Here is a 22,448-nt window from a genome sequence, read left to right on the forward strand (position 1 = left end):
AAGAGTTTTCTTTTCTTTTTCTAATTTTATTTATTTTCTTATATCATTGTTCATTGTTTTAAATATTTTTTTTACATATTTATTTATTCATACAAGAACTGGGGTGTAGGTCAGAGGTGCCAGGGGTGAGAGGATTCACCAGACAGAGCAGGTTGCAGAACAGCCAGGTTGACTGAAATGCACTGCTGAGGGGAGCAGCGGGCGAGACAGGAGAGGTCTGCTGTGCCGGCCTAGGATCAAACTCGGTGCTGTAGTGGCCGGCAGTAGCCTGGTAGCGCTGTCTTTAACTCCTGTGCCACCAGGGAGGCCCCTCGTTGTTCAGTTTTTACAGTAATTGGTTACTCTCCTCAGGTGCAGTCCCTGTAGTTCTCGTACCACACAGCACCCATGACCAGCACCATAATCCCTTGGGCTTGTCCAGGCCCTGTTTTGACCCCTCTCTCTCCCCCTCCCTTGCTGGATACCTTTGATCTATAGTTTGCCTGCAAGTTTTGTCTTTTTTCTTGACCTTTTCTTTGGTTTCTCTGTATTCCACTTATCAGTGAAACCATCTGATATTTATCTTTTTCCTTCTGACTTCACTGAATATCCCTTGAAAGAGTTATCTTTACTGTGGTGCCCACTTCCTCACCTCCCACTCTTGCCTCAGCCCACCAGTCAACATCCTCCCCCGCCGTCCTGACACTACTTCCTTATGACCAAATCCTTCAGACACAGCTCAGCGCATCGTCCCTGCACACAGCAGCCGGCCCTGCTAACAGCTTCCTCTCTGCCTTTTCCTGTCCTTGACTTTCATCTTTTCCTCACTCTCCATATCAGTGCAGCCCACCACCAAGCTGTCTCCCTTCTGAAACAGTTCCCAATCTGCTCTTTCTCTCCAGCCCCACAGCCACCACCCTGGTACACCCCAACATGGCTCATCTGCAGCTGCAGCCCCAGGCTAAGTGTCCGCCATCTATTTCCTACTGCCGCAGCGCCTGGGTCTGTACCACCACACTGATTATGTAAGTCTCCCCCTGACAATTGTCACAAGGATGTACCAGTGAGAATTCCTTTTAGCTGTCTGTGATAGAAAACCCAAGTAACAGAGCCTTGAACACACAGGGTTTCATTCTCTCCTATCAAAGTCTGGAGCCAGAGGTGAAGGGCTGACCTGGAGGCTTCATGTAGTTCTCTCACTCCCCCATCTTTTTTCTCTGCCATTCCCAAGGTGTGACCCTAATTTCCAGGGTCCAATTTCTAGCAAACTCTAGCCATCATACTTGTTTTCCAAGAAGCATATGGAAGAATAGGAGAGAGACTTCCTCTCCCCCTGTTAATTTTGGCTCCCTGAAAAGCCTATGACACTTTTGTTCATCTTTTATTAGCTAGAACTTGTAAGGCCAGAGCTAGCTGCAAGGGAGTCTGTGAAATGTAATCTTAAATACAGCCTTAGTAATAAATCTGTATATTAAGTATATTAAGTGATAAAACTGTATTATTAGGGAAGAAGAGAGAATAGATACTAGGACAAGCAACAAACAGTTCTGCCATAGTCTGCTTCTTCGGCCACCCCAAAATTTATGTGCTCCCCTAATTCCCATATATTGGGTGATTTCCCTCCCAAGGGAGACAATCCTAAAGTCTCATGAAGATCAGGACTTGGGCTCATCAGGTGATGTATGTTCTTTCTGTGGGTTTCGGTTGTAGCTTCCTCTGGTCTGAAAGCTAGAAAACTAAAAGACTACCGGAGAATTAGGAATAGGATAATGCAGTAAAGATTCCCACTTGGAAAAGGCTGGAGGAGCGAAGACCCCCTTCCAGGCAGTGGAGTAACCCATCCAACCAAGCAGTCCTTGATCTTCTGGGGAAGAGTTTTCTTGTTATTTGCCTGCTGGGAGGTGTCTCCTGGTTCATTATCCCCCACAGTCACCCTTGAATGGACATTGGTGAGCAGGTCCTCCTGGCAATTTTAGCGAGGTCAGTCTCCTTCCTGCTGCTACAGGTTCTGGGGCCCAATTAAGAGTTAATTGTTAAGTCTGTGAGAGGCTACAGCAAATGCTTTACTCAAGACCTTAGCAGGCTTTCAATCTGTCTGCCTCTGGTTAGTTCCTTATACAAAACCACAGCTAAAGATTTAGTACAGCCATCATTTTAATACCACATGGGAACTCAGGGTGGCTTGAGAAGGTGAAATGCGAGCCTTTCCTGAGCCTGACCACACCAAACAACCAAGATTACTTTGATCAGAAGACCTCTAGACAGATATGTGAGGAAACCTCGTCCCAGGGCCCCAGAAAGCCCCTCTCTAGCCACCCCCATCATCAATGTACTTTCACTCTCTGGGCCTCCAGCTGGAAGACGGACAAGCAGCATGCACACCTGATCCCTTCTGCATGTTTCTCCTCTTGCCTCCTTCCCAGTACCCTCCAGACTAGAGATGGGGCTTCCTTTTCTGCTGTCTTCTTCAGGCCTGCTTCTTAATATCCTTAGGGGGAAGACTAAGATATCCAGAGCACTCTTTTTCTTAACAAAGACTGTCTTTCAAGACCATTTCTGGCTGAAGAACCTCATATTGGATGTCAGAATGTCACTTAACTCTTTGCCTGCAATTTTCTTTGATAATCCTAATTCCTCTTCCAAAGCAAGAGGCCGATCATGCAGACTGGAAGAAAGTCACGTGCACAGAAGTGTATCTGAAAAATGCAAGTAATCTCATTTTTCAAAACAGGATCCTGCTTACATCATGAAAGACTTCCTATGCGGCTCAGGGTAAGTCCGAAATGTGTCAGCGGGTCCTTCAGAGTCTGGTCCTTTCTTATCTACTCAGCCTCATCTGGGCAAATTCCCAGTCTCACACTTTTCACAATCAATCACCACCCTGGACTTCTTCATTTCCTTCAGTGCATTTTGCTCAGGGCCCTCCTAAAAGCTGAGGTGCAGTCTGAAAAGCTTTTGGCCTCTTGAATTGCCCCCGCTTCTGTGCATTTCTCTGGTTTCGATCAAAAGGCCCCTGCCTTGGGAGGATTTCCCTGACCCATGGCATCCCTCAGAGCCCTGAGCCCTGGTGATGATTCACTTCTTCTGAAGGATCATGAAATTACTCTGCTCCACACTGGAGCATCAGCTGCAGGAAGGCACGAGGGAGGTCTGCTCTGTCAGCCTGGTGCACCTTCGCTCATCACAATCTCTGATCTAGACTGAAAGGTGAGGTTCTAAAATGAAAACCTGCCCAAAATTGTCAGTGGTTCCGTGATTCCTCCTGTCGCTCCAGTTAAACTCAAGTTCCTTTCTGGAGCTTCCAAGGTCCTGCCTGGTCTGGCTTCTCCCCTCTCCTCCCACCTGCTTCCCCCGTCCACTCATGTTCGTCTAAACTAAAATGCCCTTCAGGATATTAAAGGGGATGAGCCTCTTGCCTACGAGTCTTTAGATACACTTTGCCCATTTTCTAGGATAGACAACTCTTGTTCATCCTTCAGCTCGGAAAGCTGAGAGCTGCATTGCTTGCCTGATTGATTGATTGATTGAGTGGCTTGTTTATTCCTGCTCTTTCTAGGTGCCAGGAAACAGGCTAAGTGCTGGGGAAGTGGAATGAACAAGACAGACTAAGCTCCTGGCTCCACTCTCCCTCACTCTGTCACCCCGAGGCTGGGGTAGGTATCTCTCCTCTGGCTCTCTGAAAACCCCCTAGCAGTGCCTTATCTCATTGTCTTAATGACTGTTTACCTGTTTGTCTCCCTTGCTATCCCATAAGCTATTCATCGCATGCATCTATGAACCATCTGAATTCTCTGTTAGGGGAAGTTAAAAGAAATGGGCAATGGCATAGAATGAACGACCTGGGTCACAGACAGTGTGGGCTGGGGTCACAGGGCAATGCAGACACGGGGAGGGACGGCGGCAAAGGAGCAGAGGCCCCTGTTCCAATTCCTTCCTCAGGGAGTGACAAAGAGTGTGCCCCGAGAAATGTGGTCGAAGGCAGCACAAAAGGCCACATGTTTTATTGCTTCTGTTTATTCCATTCTGAAATAGGTGAACCCCAAAAGATAGAAAACAAGTTGGTGGTGGCCAGGGGCTGGGAAGCTAGAATGGGGGAGTAATAGCATAATAGTTGTAGGTTTGTTTGTTTTTTTTTAGGGTGATAAGATGTTTTAGAACTAGGTAGAGGTGGTGTGCATGTCCTGAATGTCACGGAACGCTGCACTTTTAAAGTGGTAGGTTTTGTTATGTGAACCTCACGGGAGTGAGTAAGAGAGAGGAGGGAGTCCTCTTGGAGCGAGTGTGGGGCTGTTTCTTTCCCTCGATGCCTCCCTGCTGAAGCCACAGTGACTCCTGGCATTCTGGAGCTGGTGGGCTGGGCTCTCACAGAGAAGGGCCTCCCAGAGCCACCTGTTTCTTCTTGGCACACCTGGACACTGGCCCTGTGTGTGCCTGGGCTCTGCAGAGCATCACCAGCTTCTCTAATGCAGGAACGAGATGGCAGGCTTTGGATGAAGCCAAAGAGGAATGCCTTCAGACACATCCCTGAAGAAATAGGTTCCAAAGTCAAGGTGAGTAAGTGTGAGTGTGTGTTTATGAGGGCATGAGATGGGCCTGTCTAGCTGAGGGGCAAAGTGGTCAAAGCATAGAACCAGAAGAACTGCCTTTGAGTCTCTGCTCTGCCAACTAATGGCTGTGTGATCTTAAGCAAGTCCCTTTTCATCTCTGATTAAAAATAAAAGCCTCAATCACTGCTGGTGGGAATTCAAAATGGCGCAGCTACTTTAGAAAACAGTTGGACAGTTTCTTACAAAACAAATTATTCCCACCATCATACCCTTAGGTATCTACCTGAGTGAGTCGAACATTGGTGTCCTCACAAAACCCTGCGCATGAGTGTTTATGGCAGTTTTACTCATAATTGTCAAACCTTGGCAGCAAGTAGTGGGTGTGAGGTAAACAAACCGGGCTATGTACAGGCAGTGGAATATTATGCAGGGCTAAAAAAAGTAATGAGTGGTCAAACCATGAAGAAATGAAGGAAACTTCAGTGCATGTTAATGGGTGAAACTGAAAATGTTACATACTGTATGATACCAGTGGGATGATGTTCTGGGAAAAGAAATCTATGGAGACAGTAAAAAGATTAGTGGTAGCCAGGAGGTTAGGATGAAGGAGAAGTGAATAGGCAGAGCATCGAGGGTTTTTGAGCAGAGCAGTGAGTCTCTGAGACTTTAGTGGTGGATGCATGCCATTATATATCTGTCTAAACCCATAGGTCACGCCTCCAGGAACGAAGCTTAGTGCAAACTCTGGAAGTGGGTGGTCGTGGTCTGTCAATGTAGGCTTGCTGGTTTTAGCAAGTGTCTGTGGGAGCTACTGATGGTGGGAGAGGCTGTGCATGTGTGGAGGCAGGGGGTTCAAAAGACATGGCTGTACTGTCCACTCGGTTTTGTTGTGCCCCCAAAACTGTTCTGCAAAACAGTCTATTTAAATAAAAAAAGAATACAAAACGAATGAATACAAAAACAAAATGAGTAAAAACAAAAAAGTAAATACCTCGGAGCTGTCATTGCTGAGTTCTCACCCTGTCCCAGCAGCACTGGAGCTGAGCTCTGACGGATGGATGGACAGATGGATGGACGACATGTGCAAGGCCACCCACCTAGTTATTGAAGACCACACGCGAGTTCACAGGGCCTGCCGTGGGCCTTCCTGCTTCAGCTGACCATCAACAGAGCGATGCTGACAATGACGCCCGCTGCCTGGGTGGTTGTGAGCATGTAATGGGCACTGAAAGAGAAGGTCCTTGGGAGAGACTTTCCTAGAAGTTATTATTAAATGGGTGCTTAGGAAGTTGCTGTGTAAGGAGCCCGTGTATTAAGCTGCTGGAAAGAACAGTTCAGTTGAAACTCAAGGCAGGAGAGGATGGGTGGGCTCTGGGGGTGCCGCGGCTTCTCCTCCTCCCACGGCTGCTGGTGGGCAGGCCGGGTGACCCCACCACATCACCTGTCTCCCTAGTCCAGACCCTGGCCTTCAAACAGCACTGAGTTAGAGTACAAAGGAACCTAGGAGGAGCCTCCTGATTGTCCACGCTGAGGGGTGACCAGCGTGAGGTGCGCAGCCCAGACACTTTGCAACTGGCCATTCCAGCCTTTAAATCGCTGATGGGTCACTTATTAACTGAGTGACCTTGGACAAGTTACCAAACCTTCCTATACTTCCATTTTCTCAGTTGCAAAATGAGGATTAAAATACCTACTTCAAAGGGTTGTTGTAAGGATTATATGAGATAATGTACTTAAGGTGACTCAGACCTGGAAGCGCTGCAGAATGGATGGTCTCCCTCAGCAGCCAGCAGCCGGCGTCCCTGATAGAAGAGGAGGGAGGTTGGCCCAGTGAGGGGCAGCAGCCCTCTCATGGGACCCAGCTAACTTGGCAGGCTGAGCTTCCTGGGACAATCACCCCCCATGCCTTGGTCAGCCTCGCATGAGAAGTCCCTAACCAATCAAGTGAATTGAGAGCCTGCATTTCACGTCCGAATCAACGGCCCACTGCCCCCACTTGCAACAGAGTTAGAAAACCCTCGGCCGCTACTTTTTCCCACCTCTGTGCACAGACCCTCAGTCCCCTTCATTGGAGGTGGGCCTCCTTGTGAGAGACAGTTGGTCTCCCTTGAACTCAGGAATAAGGGGCCAGTACCTCTCCCTCTCCATGGCTGAATTTAGCATCCGATCCCCACTCCCACCCGGCCTGCTTGTCTTGCAGCCAGAGTCAGTGTCAAGATGCCCTTCCCCTCCTCACACTCACCCCCTTCTTTATCAGAGGAGCCAGGCCCACCAGTATTTCTCTGACTTTGTGACGCCTTCTCAAAAGTGCTACCTGCCTGGCATGCAGCCCTTTTGTATAATTAAGGTGAATTCAAAGTAATTCTATTTGGAAAAATTTACAAGAACCCTGGGGTGATGACAGTCACTCAGCATCACGCACCAGGCCTGAGGAGCCAGGCTCACGTGACAGGGACTCTGACACCCCAAAAGCCCCCATTTAGTAGAGTGCCCAGGTCTCCCCACTGGCATCTCTGCTCCTGGACCCTTGCTTCCCCCGGTCCCCTCCTCCCGCCCTGGGACCATCCATTTCTCCAGACTCTGTTCCACATTCTGAACACCAAGCAACCTGGGAGGGAGATGCTATCCTTACCCTACTTTAGAGATGGGGAAACTGAGACCAAGGGAGGCTAAGTCCTTCGACAGGGAACTTAGTCCTTACAACAACTTGAAACTGGCCAAGCAGAGATGTGAGCCATCATCCGAACCAGCGGGCTCCGGGACACAGAAGCTGGCTCCTCCTGACCAACCCCTGCTCACCTCATCACCGCTCCCTGCTGCTGTGGACTGGCGCTTTCTGGTAAGTCTGCACGTACATCCCAGCCCGGCTATTCTCTCTGCAAGTTGGGACAAGCACACAGGCTGGGTGGCCACAGGTTGAAGAGCCTCTGCCTGCTTTCCCTACCTGCAGGCCCAGCCTCACCCCAACTCCAGGACCCTTCACGGGCCCCATGGTCTGAACATGTCCCCTAAAAATCATATATTGAAAACTATCCCCAAGTTGACGGTATCAGGAGGTAGGGCCTTTGGGAGGTGATGAGGTGATGGGATTGGGGCCCTTAAAAAAGAGGCCTCAGATACCTCCCTAGCCCCTTCCACCCTCAAGGTCGGTCTGGAGGAGAGCAGGTGCCCTCACCTCACCTTGCTACCACCCTGGTCTTGGGCTTCCAGCTTCCAGCACTATGAAAAATAAATGCCACTGTTTGCAGACCACCCAGCCTGTGGCATTTTGTTGTAGCTGCCCCAGTGGGCGGAAAGAAATGGTTTAGTGCTGTGGCCTTGTGGCCAGGATGGCCTGGGCCATCTCAGCTGCCTGGCACCACAGGAAGACCCCGGGGTTAGCCCTGAGGTGGCAGGTGGGGGTGGGGGTAGGCCTCCTGGAAGGGCCCTCAGTCCCAGTGGAAGTCATCTGAGCCCCAGTCCTGCTGCTTGAATCTGCCTCGGGGCTGAGCTGGCAGATGGGACCAAGAGGCCTGAGGGGGTGCATGGGGAAGAGGAGGTGTTGCCTCCAAGCCCTGGCCCTGGGTGCTTCCTTCATCACCTTTCCTGGTCTGCACCAGCTGGTCCAGGGGCAGACCCTGTGCCAAGCCTCTACCACCTTCTCTAGTGCCCTTCCTCATCCAGTCCACACCTCCTCTCCACCCAAACACAGCTTACTTCCTCTTAGTGGGGGATGTCCGCAACTCCCACAGCACAAGGCCTGGGGACGGGCGCAACGGGAGCTGCCCTTCATTTGGCCCATCACCTCGCCATGTGTGGCAGCCAAGTCCTGCCTCCAGCCTCCATCCCGTGTCACCTCCACCACAGGAAAAAGGCAGCTCCTTTAGGTCCGTTGTCATCAGCAACTCTTCTCCCCCGTCTTTCTGGAAAATGCCTTCTTATCCTTAAGACCTTGGCAGTGTCACCTCATCCAAAGCCTTGTAGGACACCCAGGCAGGGAGAGGCCCCCACCCAGCTCTGCTCCCACATCTTAGGACGCTTATCACCGGTTTTGATGTTGTTAATGTGTTTCATGTCCGCAGATGGAGCTCCACAAGGGTGGGTACACAGCGCCTCTTTTTTTTTTCAGATGGCTTAAAACAACTTTTTAATTACATAATTAATCTGTGAATACGTGCACGCTATAAAAAAACATTATAACAATACATACACAAAATGTAAGCCCCTCGTCTCACCCCGGGAAATACAATGGTAAATAGTTTTATGGGTTTCTGTATTTTGGGATAAAGTTTAGTATGTTTTATAGAAATGACCCTGAGCCGTGTGCACTGTTGCATGGCTTGCCTTTTGCACTTACTAATAGATGAGTGTGTCATCAGTAGAATACTGTTCCTTGTCCTGAAGATGTCCGTGTTCTCATCCCCCCAATCTGTGACCTTACCTGGCCAAAGAGAATTTGCAGATGTGATTCAGTGAAGAACCTTAAGATGAGAAGTTCATCCTGAATCAGCTGGGTGGTCCTGATGCAACCATAAGGGTCTTTCTAAGAGGATGTTGGGGGCAGCTAGAGAGAGGGTTGAAAACGCTGCTCTGTTGGCTTTGAAGGCAAAGGAAGGGGCCTCAGCCAAGAAATGGAGATGGCTTTGAGAATCTGGGAAGGCAGGGAAATGGATTCTCCCCTAGAACCTCCAGAAGGAATGGGGCCTGCAGACACCTTGATGTTAGCCCAGTGAGCTTTCCTACCTACAGGATGTTAGGTCGTATTACAGCAGCAATTGGCAACTCTACAGTGGGGATGTAACTGAGACAACAGTAATATTTACGCTATAATTAGTGTTTACCAAGCATGCGCTCTATGCGGGACACTCTCCCACTGCCTGATGTGGTGCCTGAGTCTGCCAGGGCACCATGAGACGAGGACACGTCACAGAAAGTGGCATTCTCACAGTTGTGGGGTTCGGACAGGCAAGATTCAGGTGCCCATGGGACTGGTTTCTCCTGACTTGTTTCTCTCTTGCCTTAGCTGCCTTCTCTCGTGGTTTTTCTGTGTTCCCATGTCTGGTGTCTCTGCCTCTTCCTATCAGGACAAGTCAGACTGGGCCCACCCCAATGGCCTCATTTTAACTTAATCACCTCTTTAAAGGCCCTGTATCCAAGTACAGTTACATGGTGAGGTACTGGGGGTTAGGGCTTCGCCATAGGAACTTGGGTGGGGTGGACCCCATTCAGTTCATGACACGTGGATTATCTCATTCAATTTCCACAGTGACTCAGTGAATTAGAACCACTGTCATAATTTTACAGATGAGGAAACAGCCACAGAGTGGTTAAGTTACTTGCCCAAATTTACACAGCAAGTGGCCGGGTCAAGGAAGAGCCTTTTCATATCCTTTGCCCGTTTTCCTACGAGACAGTTGTCCATTCTTTTTGGTTTGCAGGTGAACGGGTGCTCGGGAAACATCACGTGATTGAAGGAACCAGTCACAGCCACTCCCGGGACTCAAGGAAGAAGGTGAGCAGACTGGGTCTGGTCCTGCCTGCCTCTCTAGGCTGTCAGTGAATTTCTCTAGGGGAAAACCAAAAATCAAGGAGAATGTGGATGAACAGGAGGGATGGGGGAGGGGGAGGTGCCACCCTCAACCAATGGAGCACAATCCTGGGAGACTTTCTGGAGGAGGGGCATTGTTTGGTTTCTCCTAACTCTCAGGGAACTGTGGCCGATGATTTTGCACCTTGGGTGTTCCTGGTCAGTGCTGGGATGCTAGTGGAACAAATTCCTCCACCAGCAATTCCAGATTCCAGGTACTCAGGTGTCCCAAGAGAGCTCCTCTGCAATAGGAAAGATCCAGGCCAGCTACAAAGGAGGGACAGCCAGGGACTTGGCCAGGTGGCTCCTGGACACAGGTGGCTGTTCAATACGCACGGTTTTGGCCCGGTCCGACAAGTCATTTCAGTGACTGTGGCAAAGGGGACAATTGCCCATGAGGCCCAGGCAGGTCTCTGGCTGGCCGCCCAAATCAACGGGCCTGCCCCAGTTACCTCGCAGGTCACAACAGTGACCTCAAAGCACAGCATTCAGAGCAGGGAGCTCCAGTAGGCACTTCCGCTGTCAGACCCTCAGTTGGCTGTGATCTGGGGGCTCTCACCCCCTCCCTCATCCTTGCCTCTCACCCCTCCTTCTTGATCCCTTCCTCAACTCCATCCCAGCCCAAACAGCAGAAGCCAGAGATGTTCAGCAACAACTCCAATCTCGATCAGCAAGGTGCTTGTCCAAGGGAATTTGGGGCCTGAATATAAGCTGAATAATCCCCATTTCAGATCATTGGCTCTTGGTGTGAAGAAGTGAATCTCATGTAGCCCATTCTTCTTACGCAGCAGTCTAGGGATTGAATTTTCTCTTTAACAATCCCAGGGCTGAATGGTTAGCTTTGCTTGAATGCCTCCAGTGACGGGGAGCTTACCACCTTACAAAGCAGCTGGTAACCTCCCCAAGGAGTTCTTGCTGCTGGAGAGTTCATCTTCATGCTGGTGCTTCCATATGCTATGTCCTAGCTCCTTCCTCCTCTCATGGTTCCTACAGAGGATGACCATCCCCTGTTCCTCTTGGCTTTTCAGAGATTTGAAGTCAGTGAATAGGTCTGCTCCTCTAAGAGAGACTATTGTGGGTCTTAGCAGGAGGAAAGAGATCCAGCCCCTTCAAACTTCAGGGAAGATTTGCCCTAAATTTTAGGTTTGCTGCAGAGAGGCTTTGCTTTGCTATCCTTCTGGAGACCTTCTAACAGGCCCAGGGACAGTGTGGTGGGTCTCAGGGATCTTTGGTGACAGACACATCACCTGGCCAGCCAGCTACGCCTCAGTCTAAGTCCCATCGGGGCATTTCTTGATCCCCAGGGCCCCGGAGAGAGGGACACTGGTTTTTAGAGAGAACACTGTCCTTGGAATTTCACCATCAGCCCTCAGTCCTGTTTTTACCACTTCCTATTTGGGATCCCTTAAGGAAGTTACTTAAACTACGAACTTAAGTTTTCTAGTCTACAAAATGGGGAACTATCTTGTCTTGTGTTCTTAGGAAGATCAACTGACATCACATATGGGAAAATGCTTTGTAAACCAAACCACGCTCTACGAACAATTAACCAATCCAGGTGGCTTGTGGAGCTTGGAGCTTCTTTGGTCTGGGTCTTCCTAGTGGGCACTGTCCGAGCAGAGTTGGTTTTAAGAGGACTTGGGATTCCTCCCTGAACCCTGTGGCAGATCCTGGAACCTGAGAGGCCTCCATCCTACACGACCCCCAGCCTGTGTCTCTTGGAGCGCTCAGGCCCAAGTGCTTCTGCCCTGGCTTTGAGGGTCTGGAGACAGTGGGAGGGGTTGGGTCAGGGCTGAATTAGAGGTCCAAGGCAGGGGCCCCCTGGCTTTCAGTTGATTCTCCCCTCCTTTCAGGAGGCCCCAGGGCTGCACAGCCCCTGCCCATCACACTCCGCCATCACTCCTTGCCCAGCCTTTAATTTAGACAGAAGGTAATTCTAATGCCCCAATTAGAGTGGGTTTTATTGAGACATGCAATGGAGGGACTGGGAGTTGGGGAACCCAGCCTAATGATAGTGGAGGAGTTATAAAGTGAGGGGCTCTCCCATGATCCAATCCCCTCATTGAACAGATGAGGCCCTGGGGGCAGAAGGCTGCCCTAGCCAGTGGTGGCTGGGCTGGATTTGCTGCATTGGGGTCTTCTGTGCCCCAAACCAGGGCACTTTCTTGGCAGCCTGCTACACCACCTTGGCTCTCTGCAGACTCTGTACCTCCAGTCTGTGGCTGGTGACACCACTGTGGTTCTCTAGGTAGGCAGGGGTCTCGTGCCTGGGCAGGGATGGCTGCCGCCCTCACCCTCTCAGTGTCACAGGGAGCAGAAAGAACAGGAGCCTCCACAAATAGCAGCATGTCGCCACCCGTCTAACCCCAATCCGGTTTATCCTGAGTTAGCAGAAGCACCCGTGAGATGTACTTCCCAGGCGGGGCCAGGCCAGGCTGGGCCACCCTGTCCTTCCTCATGCCACATGGTGCCCCGAGGGGGGCAGCGCTGCAAACCAGGATAGGGGGTGGGGGTGGGCAGTCCTGGAAGAGGAGGAGTGGGGTCTGGATTTTCTTGGGGGAGGGATGTGAGCCGAGTACAGCTGGGGGCCGGCCACCTGTGTCAGTGGGGGCACAGCCCTGATCCCAGGGGGCAGCTGCAGGGATCAGTAGGGGCATTTTCCTAGTTGTGGCAGACACCAGGCAGGTGCTAGGCGACTCTGGCAGCCTCCTCGCTGTGCCTGCCCCATCCTTTCTGCTTGGTCTCCCCAGCTGTAAAGCAGGAACAAGTCCCATCCCTTACCTGCCTGGGGGGACATTGAGGAGGAGTGAGATAATGTCTGCATGGCTCAGCCCTCCACCGAGGGAGGCAGTCTCTAAACACATGTCTATTTTTACTGCCTAGAGCTCAACCCTGTTCCCTCTGGGGGCCCCTGCTTCTTCCCAGCCCCCACGGAGGCACAGGCGCGGGAGCTGGGCCAGTCTGCAGGCCCCAGAGGCCTGGCTCAGGGAGCTCCTGAGGCCCAGCGCCCAGCTGCTGGGGCCTGAGGCCCTGGGCCTGGATTAACTCCTCGCAGTCCATTGTTCAGGGTTCAAGGAGCCGCCCAGAGCCGCCCAGCCCCTGGCGTTCTGGTTCAACCAGGAGTCTGGGCGACTGGGCGTGGTGGGGGCCTAATGAGCAGGGTGCGCCCAGAGGAGTTGTTAGGAGCAGGGTGACAGCTGTGGGCAGGTCCCCACCCACGGCAGGTGGGCGGGCCGGCTTGCACAACAGTCACCTGTGCTAGGGGCACCGCACGGCATCCTGGCCAAGTGTTTATTTTTAAAGAACAAATACTCAACTCTGGTTGGGGGGGGCAGATATTTCTAAATATTTAAAAGTCATCATGTAGCACCTTCTCAACCCCCAAATCGATTGTCTTGGGAAAGCTGATGCAAGCTGGTAGGCTTTACACCTATTACAAGTTGGGTAGAGTGCCAGAAATGGAAGCAGCACCTTGTTTCCCTCAGGTAACCCCTTCCGCATGGTTTTCTAAAGGAAGAGACTTCTGCTCTTTGTGGGGAATTGTGGGCAACAGGGCCTCACACCTTGGCCATCCTCCATGTCTCTGTCAGGCTCCCTGTGAGTAAACATAACTGCAGCTCAGCTGCCTATTGTCCTTGCTGGGTTGAAAACTGCCAGCTGCCTGTTGACAGGTGGGTGAGGGGGAGTTGCTCCTGGGCCTGCCTGGTTTCCATGCTCCAGGCTGTCACCTAGAGGATCTCTGGCAGCTTGTGGTGATTTGGACCAAATCAGTCCTCCAAATAGTGGCCGAGGCACTGTGCACTGAGCACAGTGAGTCTCCAGGGATGGTCTCAACAGACCAGATACCAGTGCACACCTGGAGTCTTGCATTCCAGGTCCTGCAGTTAGCTGGGAGGGTTCCAGGCTAGAAATTGGATTGTGGGAATGAAAGGCCTTCCTGGGAAGTTGTGGAGAAGACAAGAGCAGGTGGGCTCACAAGAAGATTTGAGATCATGAAAATGTGTTCCCTCCACGCCTCAGGTAGTGAATCTGGGTGAGAATCTGCAAAGACCAGGTTCTATGTGGGGGCCCAGAATAGAGGTTGTTCTCCTAGAATCTCTTTCCAACATCACAAGCACCCAGGTCACCTTGAAGGCATCTGGTAAAATTCAGGCAGCCTCTTCCTTCCTGGAAGCATGTTGCGCTCCTCTGAAGAGATTCTGGGGATACAGAAACATTGAACTTCCAGTCCAGCACCAGCCCAGACCTCTCTTCTGAGCCCCAGACTCTGCTGAGCCTGATATCACTCACCCAGCCTTAGAGGGAGGCAGCTAGACTCCACTGTCTTTGCTGAAGACACGCTTGAATGAAATGCAAACCTGCATCCTGAATGGCCCTCCAGCTCCCTGGACCCCTGGCTCCTCAGCACTGTGATATGCCAAGCTCTCTTCCCCATCTGCAGCTCACTGTAACTGCTATTCTTACCCTTGTTTCCAGTACATTACGGAAAAATTTAAATCCTACCTCCTCTTTTCTGGGGAGCACTCTTTAGCCATGCCCTTAAAACTTGTTTCCATGGAAGGAGTTTGCACCTTTACCAGGGGAAGAGGGTTGTTGTAAGGACCACAGCCATAAGTTGGGGATTCCGAGAAGAAGACCTGGGATGAATCTTCAGTCTTTCAAGTGAGACAGAGTGTGATGAAGGGAGAGAGATGGGGGTGCAGGGGAGCTATACCTAATTTAGTGGGAGACATTGGCCAAGTCCATTCCCTACCTCAGCCTCCATTTTACCAGCTGCAAAATGGGTGTTGTGAATGCTACCTCTCAGGATATTGTGAGGCTCAAATGATCTAACCCTTAGACAAAGGTTTAACATGAACTTGACACCTAGAAACAACTTAATGAATGCTGTCCGCTTTTCCCACAGGCACGCCACTCTAAAGAGCAGGCCTCAGGGCATTTTCAGAATCCAGGAGGTAAAGTGACCAGTCAGTAGGGGTGAGGGGACTATGAAAATCCAGTGCCAGCAAACTGAGGCATCACCACCATCACGCCTGTCTCTTAATTAGCCTGAGTTAATCAACAGTGTGATCCATGATTCACTGCTTCTCAACGACATGTTTTCTATTCGCCATCTCCCACCTGGGTTTGACAGCTGCCACTACCCCCATTCAACCACCCCCATCACCCACAGCCAGGCAGCCCACCTAGAAGTCAGCTGCATATAGTAGGAGAGGCAGCTGACTCCCTCAAACCCCTGGGTCCCCAGTCTGTTCCTGGAGGAGCTGGGGGATTCAGTGTAGAAAGCCCTGAGGTAGTCCTCCCACCCCAACCTTCTTATTTTTCTTTTTAAACAGGTGTATTTGGTGGCGTACAAGCTGGAGGGCTAAGGCCTGGCAGTATGGAGATTCCCTCACCTGCTTCCTTCCCTCAGCCATACCAGTATAACACACACCTTATACAACATACATCACATACAACATACAATAGAAAGCAGAACCTTCTAGTACATACAAACCTCTGAGAGTCTGGCTGTGGGCGAGGTTCTCAGAAGCTGGGTTCATGGCAGAGGTCTCCTAAAACTTTTGGTTCCATCCGTCTCCGTCCCGTGGGAGCTGAGGTGGGCAGGGACTGAAGTTTAAAGTGTCTGAGATGTTCCTCAGCCCCAGAACCAGGCAGCCCAACAGAGAGGCCGCCACATCCACAGGGTGTCCCCCTACTGTCCCCTCCATAGTTACCAGCACCACCTCCATGCCCATGGCTTAACAAGTCACCACCATGATGCTGGGCTGGTGCGGGGTGATGGGGAGATGCAGCTGAGTGCACAGATGTGGTAACAGTTAAAGGAGAGAGCAAGGTCAACCTCTGGGAATTCAAGACCCCCCCCCCAAGCACTTTCTTCTAGATGCTCTGCAAAGTGAGCAGGATGTTGCGTCTTACAGCCAGAACTTCAGGGTGACCTTCCGTCTGCCTGGAACAGAGGGAAGAATGGGCCATACTTTGCCAGTGAGGTTCATATGGCCAGCAAGGATCAATGGGGTTCATGGTCCCCACTGGTAAGCCTTATACTGGCCAGGTCTGCAGGGCCCACCTGTCCTTGATTGTATAAGGAGGTGTTTGGGTCCAGGAAGGAGGGTAGGAATGGGGGAGAACAATGGTAGAAAGACTCAAAAGAGTGACACAAGAATTCCTCAGGAATTCCTCAGAAAATCATTCTGGAACTTCTTTCTCCTGGTGGCACAAGCCATGTCAGCCTTCAAGAATTTCTCCCCTGCAGAACCCATGGTGGTGTGATATGCTAAGCTGGGACAGGGGTTAGATTCTGACCACCAACAATAGGACACAGCCAGGGCCTGCGTGCCCTGAGATCAGCCCACAGCAGTGTTTGCATATCTTATTTTGTTTTATATTGCATTGTGGCAAGGTAGACATAACATATGATTTACCTCATCTCTTTTATTTCAGGAGACCAAGTAAATATTAAGAAATTAATTTGTCTTTTGAATCCTCACAAATATGGTTTGTTAGGTTGTATGTGCTAGCGTATTTTGGTTTTTAAACTGGTATAATACACATTACATAAATATTTTTTAGGGTACAGTTTAGAAGAACTAAGTATATTTACATTGTTTTGCAACCATTCTCCAACACGATTTCATCTTGCAAAATTGAAACACAACTTCCCCCTTTCAACATCCCTTGGCAACTGATTTTTTTTTTTTTTGAGGTATGTTCTACATATAGTGAAACACATGGGCCTTACGTATAAAATTCAATCTGTTTTGACAGATGCATACATCCAAATAACTGTATCTTTAATCAAGATATAGCATATTCCCATCACCTCATAAACTGGCCTTATTCCTTTTTATTTTAGAATTATTTTGCAGTATTAACAAGAATCACCAGATTGTACATTAGATTCCAAGAGCTTTTCCATAGGTCCAACCCCTACCCCAAGGCAAAAAATGTTCTGATCCTATCACCATAGATTAGTTTCGCCTATTCTAGAACTTCATATAAATAGAATTGTACTATGTGTCCAATCAGGTTGACCACTTTCTTGCAACATAATGTTGAGATTCAGCCAGGTAGTATCTATCAGTTCTGATTTTTTCTTTTGCTGAGTAGTATCTTGTTATAGGAAGATACCACGATTTGTTTATCCACATGTCGATGGCTATTTGGGTGATTTCAAGTTTTTGCTATTATGAACAAATCTGCTATGACCATTTCTGGACAAGTTGTTTTGTGTATATATGTTTTCATTTCTTTTGGGTAAATACTTGGGATGGAGTTGGTGAATGATATATTTAACTTTATAAGACACTGCCAAATCATTGTCCAAAATGGCTGTACCATTTTACACCCCCACCAACAATGTCTGAGGTTCTGTTACTCCATGTCCTTGCCAACATTTGGTGTTGTCAGTCTTTTCAAGTTTAGCCATTCCAGTGGGCGTGAAGTGTTACTGCACTATGGCTTTAGTTTGCATCTCCTGATTAACACTGTGATGTTGAGCAATTTTCATTTGCATATCAGTCGTTTGTAATCTCCTTTTGTGACATGTCCGGTCAAGTCTTGCTCTCTTGAATTTATTGGGTTTCTCTTTGCCTTTTATTATTGATTTGTTGGTACTGTTATATATTCTGGATACTAGAACTTTGTCAGATACATATTTTGTGAATACTTTTTTGCAGACTGGTTTGCCTATTGTCTTAATGACTTTTGATATTAAAAAGCTTTTATGATATCTGCTTTATTAATCTTTTTTTAAATGGATTGTGGTTTTTGGTGACCTTTTTAAAAAAATATTGCTTTCTTAAAAATCACAAAAATTTTCTCCTCTGCTCTTTTGTAGTAGCTTTAGAGTTCTAGATTTGTGTTTAGTCTATAATCCATCTCAAAATAATTTTTGAGTATGATGTAAGGTAAGGGTCAGTGCTCGGTTTTTAAACCCAAGTATCCAGTTTTCCCAGCACCATGTAAAACTCAAATTTAAATTCCCCTACTCACTGAGCTACCTTGATGCCTTTGACCACATGCTAAGTGTGTGTTTCTAGACTCTGTTCTGCTCCTTTGGGCCCCTTGTCTATTTTTAGGCCAATACCACAAAGTGCTGATTGTCAGAACTTTACAGCAAGTCCTGAATCAGGTAGTAAAATTCCTCCATGGGATAGTGTATTTTGAAATACCAACTCATTCCCCCAATATTTACCCTTTGCCCTTTTTACCACCAGGCAATTTTGTGCTGGCAACCAAGGGGAGGTGGGCATGATTCCAAGATGTAAGATTGATAAAAAGGGGGGGTCCTTCCTAGCTTTAGTTTTGTAAGTCTGAGTCTCAGGGGAATATAAATGTGAGGAAGGCAGCACAATAGAGTGTGGTACTCCTGCCCCCACTCACAGGCAGCACAACTTCTAAGACTAGGGAAAATCCCCTGGGCTGGGTAGAAGGAATTGGGGGGTGACTATGGCCCTCATGTGTGGGGTGAGGGTCCTATGAACATCGAGGCCTTAGGGAGGCTTGGGGCAGCCTTGCCACACCCCCTGTCTCCAGGGTCAGAGGAATGTACCCTGGCCCCTTGCTGTGGCTCAGACAGCTGCTCCCTGAGCAAGCTGTGAATGGGGACAATGCCCAACAGCAGAAATATGGACAAGAGATCCTATGAAAGCACCCCCATACCTTGGCTTCCTGTGCACCTCCCAGAAAATCAGTCCTGACACTAAGAAAAGCAATGGGGGAACCATGGATTGGCTTAATGTCCTGCCTTTCATCTGATTTATAGAAAAGGCAAGAAATCTCTCTAGACCACCTGAGTTTGTTGCTTAAAGTCTATTCCTGCTTTATTTGGCACTTCTAACAAGCTGCATTGAAATGACTAAACTTAATGTTAATAAAGAGTGATTGTGGAGGAGAGGTCTCGTCCCTTCTGATGAGACAGGACTTGGTGGGGAGGGGCCTCCTGACCACTCGATTTTCGGCCTCCGTGTCTAGGATCTCAAAGTGCCACCCGACACTTTGTCCTCGACATGTTCTTCTGAGTGCTCGTGCCTCTGCCTGGAATGCGTTCATAAATTTAATCACTCATCTTGAGATGATGTCGCAGGACCTCCTGGTGGGCCCCATGTAACACCTCCAGGTCCATGTGGAGCAAAACTTAGGGAGGAGCCCTTCTTATCCCGAGTGACCATGTGGGCACTGAGCGTCCAGTGAGGGCGCTGCCTTGTTCTGGTTGCAGGGAACATTGAGGTGGGGCTGCCTCGTGCTTCAGTCCTGGCATTATTTTTCATACCACCCATGTCCCGACTACTCCCCTTGTAGGTATGGGGAAACTGATGCTTCAGCCCTATTTGTGAAGGGCCAGGACTGTCTGGTTTGCATGTTGTTTTGCTTATATTAGCACGTTCAGCTTGCACCTTGGCTCCAAGAATGTAAAATAGACATTTCAAAACAGTGAATTCATATATCCCTATTTCCACTGAGTGTTCAGAAATGGGACACAGAGAAAAAGGAAAACACACCAAAAACATTTGCTTGCTAGCCCCGTGGGTTGGCATGTACAGGCAAATGTAAACACACACACCCACTGCACGCACGCACCCTGCAGGCTGGGCCCTGGATCAGGGCCCTTTCAAAGCAGCCAAGGCAGAGCTGCCAAGTTCAGGGCTGCCTGGGGCCTGGCTGTGCTGGGGCAGGGCTGGGGTGCCTGGGTCAGAGAGACTGGCTGTCCCTGGCACTCAGGGAGAGCCCCTGTGCCCATTACCTGGGCATCCCGTGGGACCATCATCCCAGACCGAGAAGGTCATTGTCCCTCAGGGTCAGAAGAATGGGGCGAAGGGTCAGAGGAGTCTAGCGCATTGCTTAATAAAGTTTTGCTCTTCTCCAGAGTGCTGTGGCCCCTTCCCCAGCACAGACTCCTGCCTAGGTCTGGGTGGCCCTATTCAAGGGATCACTGAACTCGTTCACCCTCCCAGCAGCTGGGCCGTGACCATGACGCGCACGGGTCTCTTACTCATCCCGAAGTCATCAGTCATGTTTCCAGGCGTGTGAGTAATTCAGGGAGGCGGGGAGGGGGAGCGGACTCTAGGGTGGGGGTGCGATGATGTTGAGGAAGCAGCATGGCCCAGAATGAGCCCTCACCTCTTACTCCAAAGGCGGAAATGCTGTTCTCTGGGGAACGCATCCTCACTCCGCACCCATGTGGGATGCGTGTGTCTCTAATGCTGGCAGGTTAAGGAAACTGGAAACCAGAACAACAAAGACTTCCCCTTCATTCCTAGGAGGCAAGAGAGTGCACTGGCCCAGAGGAAGGATACCAAGGGGTACCTTTTGGGAAATTGGAGCTGGGAACTCAGGTCCCTTGCCACTAGCCTTGTGCCTGCGCCGCTGGACTGCAGGGCCTCCCTCCCAACAGAGGGCTCTGCCAGCCTTTGAACTGTTTCCACAGCTGTCCTCACCCTTTCCTCCACCCCATCTCACAGAGGCCCCAGCAGTGGGTGCTCTTGGTGAGGTTCATTTCCACTCTACCTGCTTTGGGGTTCGGCTGCCTTGTAGGTGGGACCTTTCCCAAGGAAGTAACCAGTAGAAGAGGCAGGAGAGCACATGTAGGGTGCTGAGTGGGTCAGTCCAGATGGCGAGAGGCGACCAAAGGTGCGTCAAGCACAGCGCTCAGGCATCTTAAGCCCTGGTTGGTCCAGGAGCCTGGTGTCCTAACCCCGGGCCCCAGTGTTTCCCATTTCTGGGCACACTGCTCCCCAGAGAGCATCCTTGGAAAGCATCCTTGGTTTCCTGGAAAGAGAAAGAGAAAATCCTGCAGGAATTTTTTTTTTCCTGCAGGAAACATACCTAGAGAAAGAAATTCCATGAGCAAGCACAGGACAGGATGCTGTGTTTTACATGTATTGTCTTTTCAGATCTTCATAAAAACTCCCTGCGAGGCAGCTAGCGTTGTCCTACTGAGGCTCTGGGTGAGGAGGAAGCAGGCTTCAGGAGTTATGTGACCCAATCAAGTGATAGCAGCAACATCTGAATCCAGATCTGACTAACTCAGAGTTGTCCTGCCTTCAAAAGTCTGCAAGAGCCCAGGAAAAGTCCCCAAACCACCCCTTCTCAGACGCTAACTCAGATAGAGATCAAAGAGGAGGGCGCTGCCACGGGGGAATGACTTCTTGAGATCAGAACCTCTTATCGGCTGAATTCTGTGCCCCCAGACTCCCACATTGAAATCCTACTGTGATTGAATTTGGAGATAGGGTCTTTAAACAGGTAATTAATTCAAACTCAGGTAATTAGTGGGCCCCATCCCATGTGACCGGTGTCCTTGGATGAGGAGGTTGGGACACACATACAGAGAGGGAAGGCCATGGGCAGACACTGTGAGCCTCAGCCATCTGGAGGCAGAGATGCTGCAGAAGAAACCAGCACTGCAGACACCTTGATCTTGAACTTCTTGCCTCTGGAACTGTGAGAAAATAAATGTCTGTGTTTAAGCCACCCGGGCCATGGTGCTTTGAGATGGAAGCCCTCGCAAGTTCATTCAGAACCCCTTTTAAAAGTATCTGTGTTGGGCCTCCCTGGTGGCACAGGCCGTTGAGTGCCGCATTGTGAAGCTGTCCGCAGCCCCTGCAGCGTGGGTTTGATCCCAGCCTGCCAGAGAGAATCCCAATGGTGCAGCAGACCTCTCCTGTCTCGCCTGCTGCTCCCCTCAGCAGTGTACTTCGGTCCTTCTGCCTGCTCTGCTCCCCGCTCTGTCTTCGGTGAATCCTCTCACCCTCCCTCACATCTGTCCTGTACCCTGGTTCTTGTATAAAAATAAATAAATCTTTAAAAAAAAAAAAAAGTATCTGTGTTCCTGGCTTCTGCACATAGTAGGCGCCAAGTTTACACCTTTCACAGTGACCGGGAGGAGGGAGGCGCCGCCGACACTGGGCCTCTCCAGCATGCAGCGAGAATTCAAATTTTGATTTTTTGCAACCAGCCTTTGTGCTCCTGTTGAAACTTCCTGTTTCTGAGGAATAGAGATTTTTACAGATCCCTGAAGGCATCCAGTAAACCCAGCAGCTATTACCAAATAATTCTGGTTTTGATGAGCTCAGTGGGTATGAATCAGACGCAGGCAGATTGGCATTTCCCTTGAAATATATGGAGGTTAAATGTTTGGGGACTTTATTACCAGCAAGGAAATTTGGCAATGCTGGCACCTTAATCTAGGTGGAATGGTCTTTCCTTCCTTCCACCTGGAACTGGAGTCACGGGGGGCCTGGGTAAGGCTGCTGCTGCTGTTGCACAAGCCCCCTCTTGGTGTTCCGGGGCCGGGACCTGTGGTTCTCACCCATGGTTCTCACCCATGGTTCTTGGGCCTCCTATTTGCAAAG

The 22,448-nt window shown here is 49.8% G+C and overlaps 1 protein-coding gene across 1 annotated transcript in view; it reads left to right on the forward strand.

Annotated features, from left to right (window-relative positions):
• Positions 1-7,170: 7,170 nt before the first annotated feature.
• PLB1 (phospholipase B1) overlaps positions 7,171-22,448 on the forward strand; it is a gene marked incomplete at both ends in the record, with an annotated part of 133,960 nt that continues 118,682 nt past the window's right edge. Inside the window, 4 exons of the mRNA XM_084236028.1 lie at positions 7,171-7,365; positions 7,477-7,582; positions 9,944-10,017; positions 10,213-10,307. Of these exons, the coding sequence (XP_084092154.1) occupies positions 7,171-7,365; positions 7,477-7,582; positions 9,944-10,017; positions 10,213-10,307 (470 nt within the window). The remainder of the gene's footprint in view (positions 7,366-7,476; positions 7,583-9,943; positions 10,018-10,212; positions 10,308-22,448) is intronic.

The sequence above is a fragment of the Talpa europaea genome, assembly GCF_964194135.1.
Source record: "Talpa europaea genome assembly, chromosome: 6".
Classification (NCBI taxonomy): Eukaryota; Metazoa; Chordata; class Mammalia; order Eulipotyphla; family Talpidae; genus Talpa; species Talpa europaea.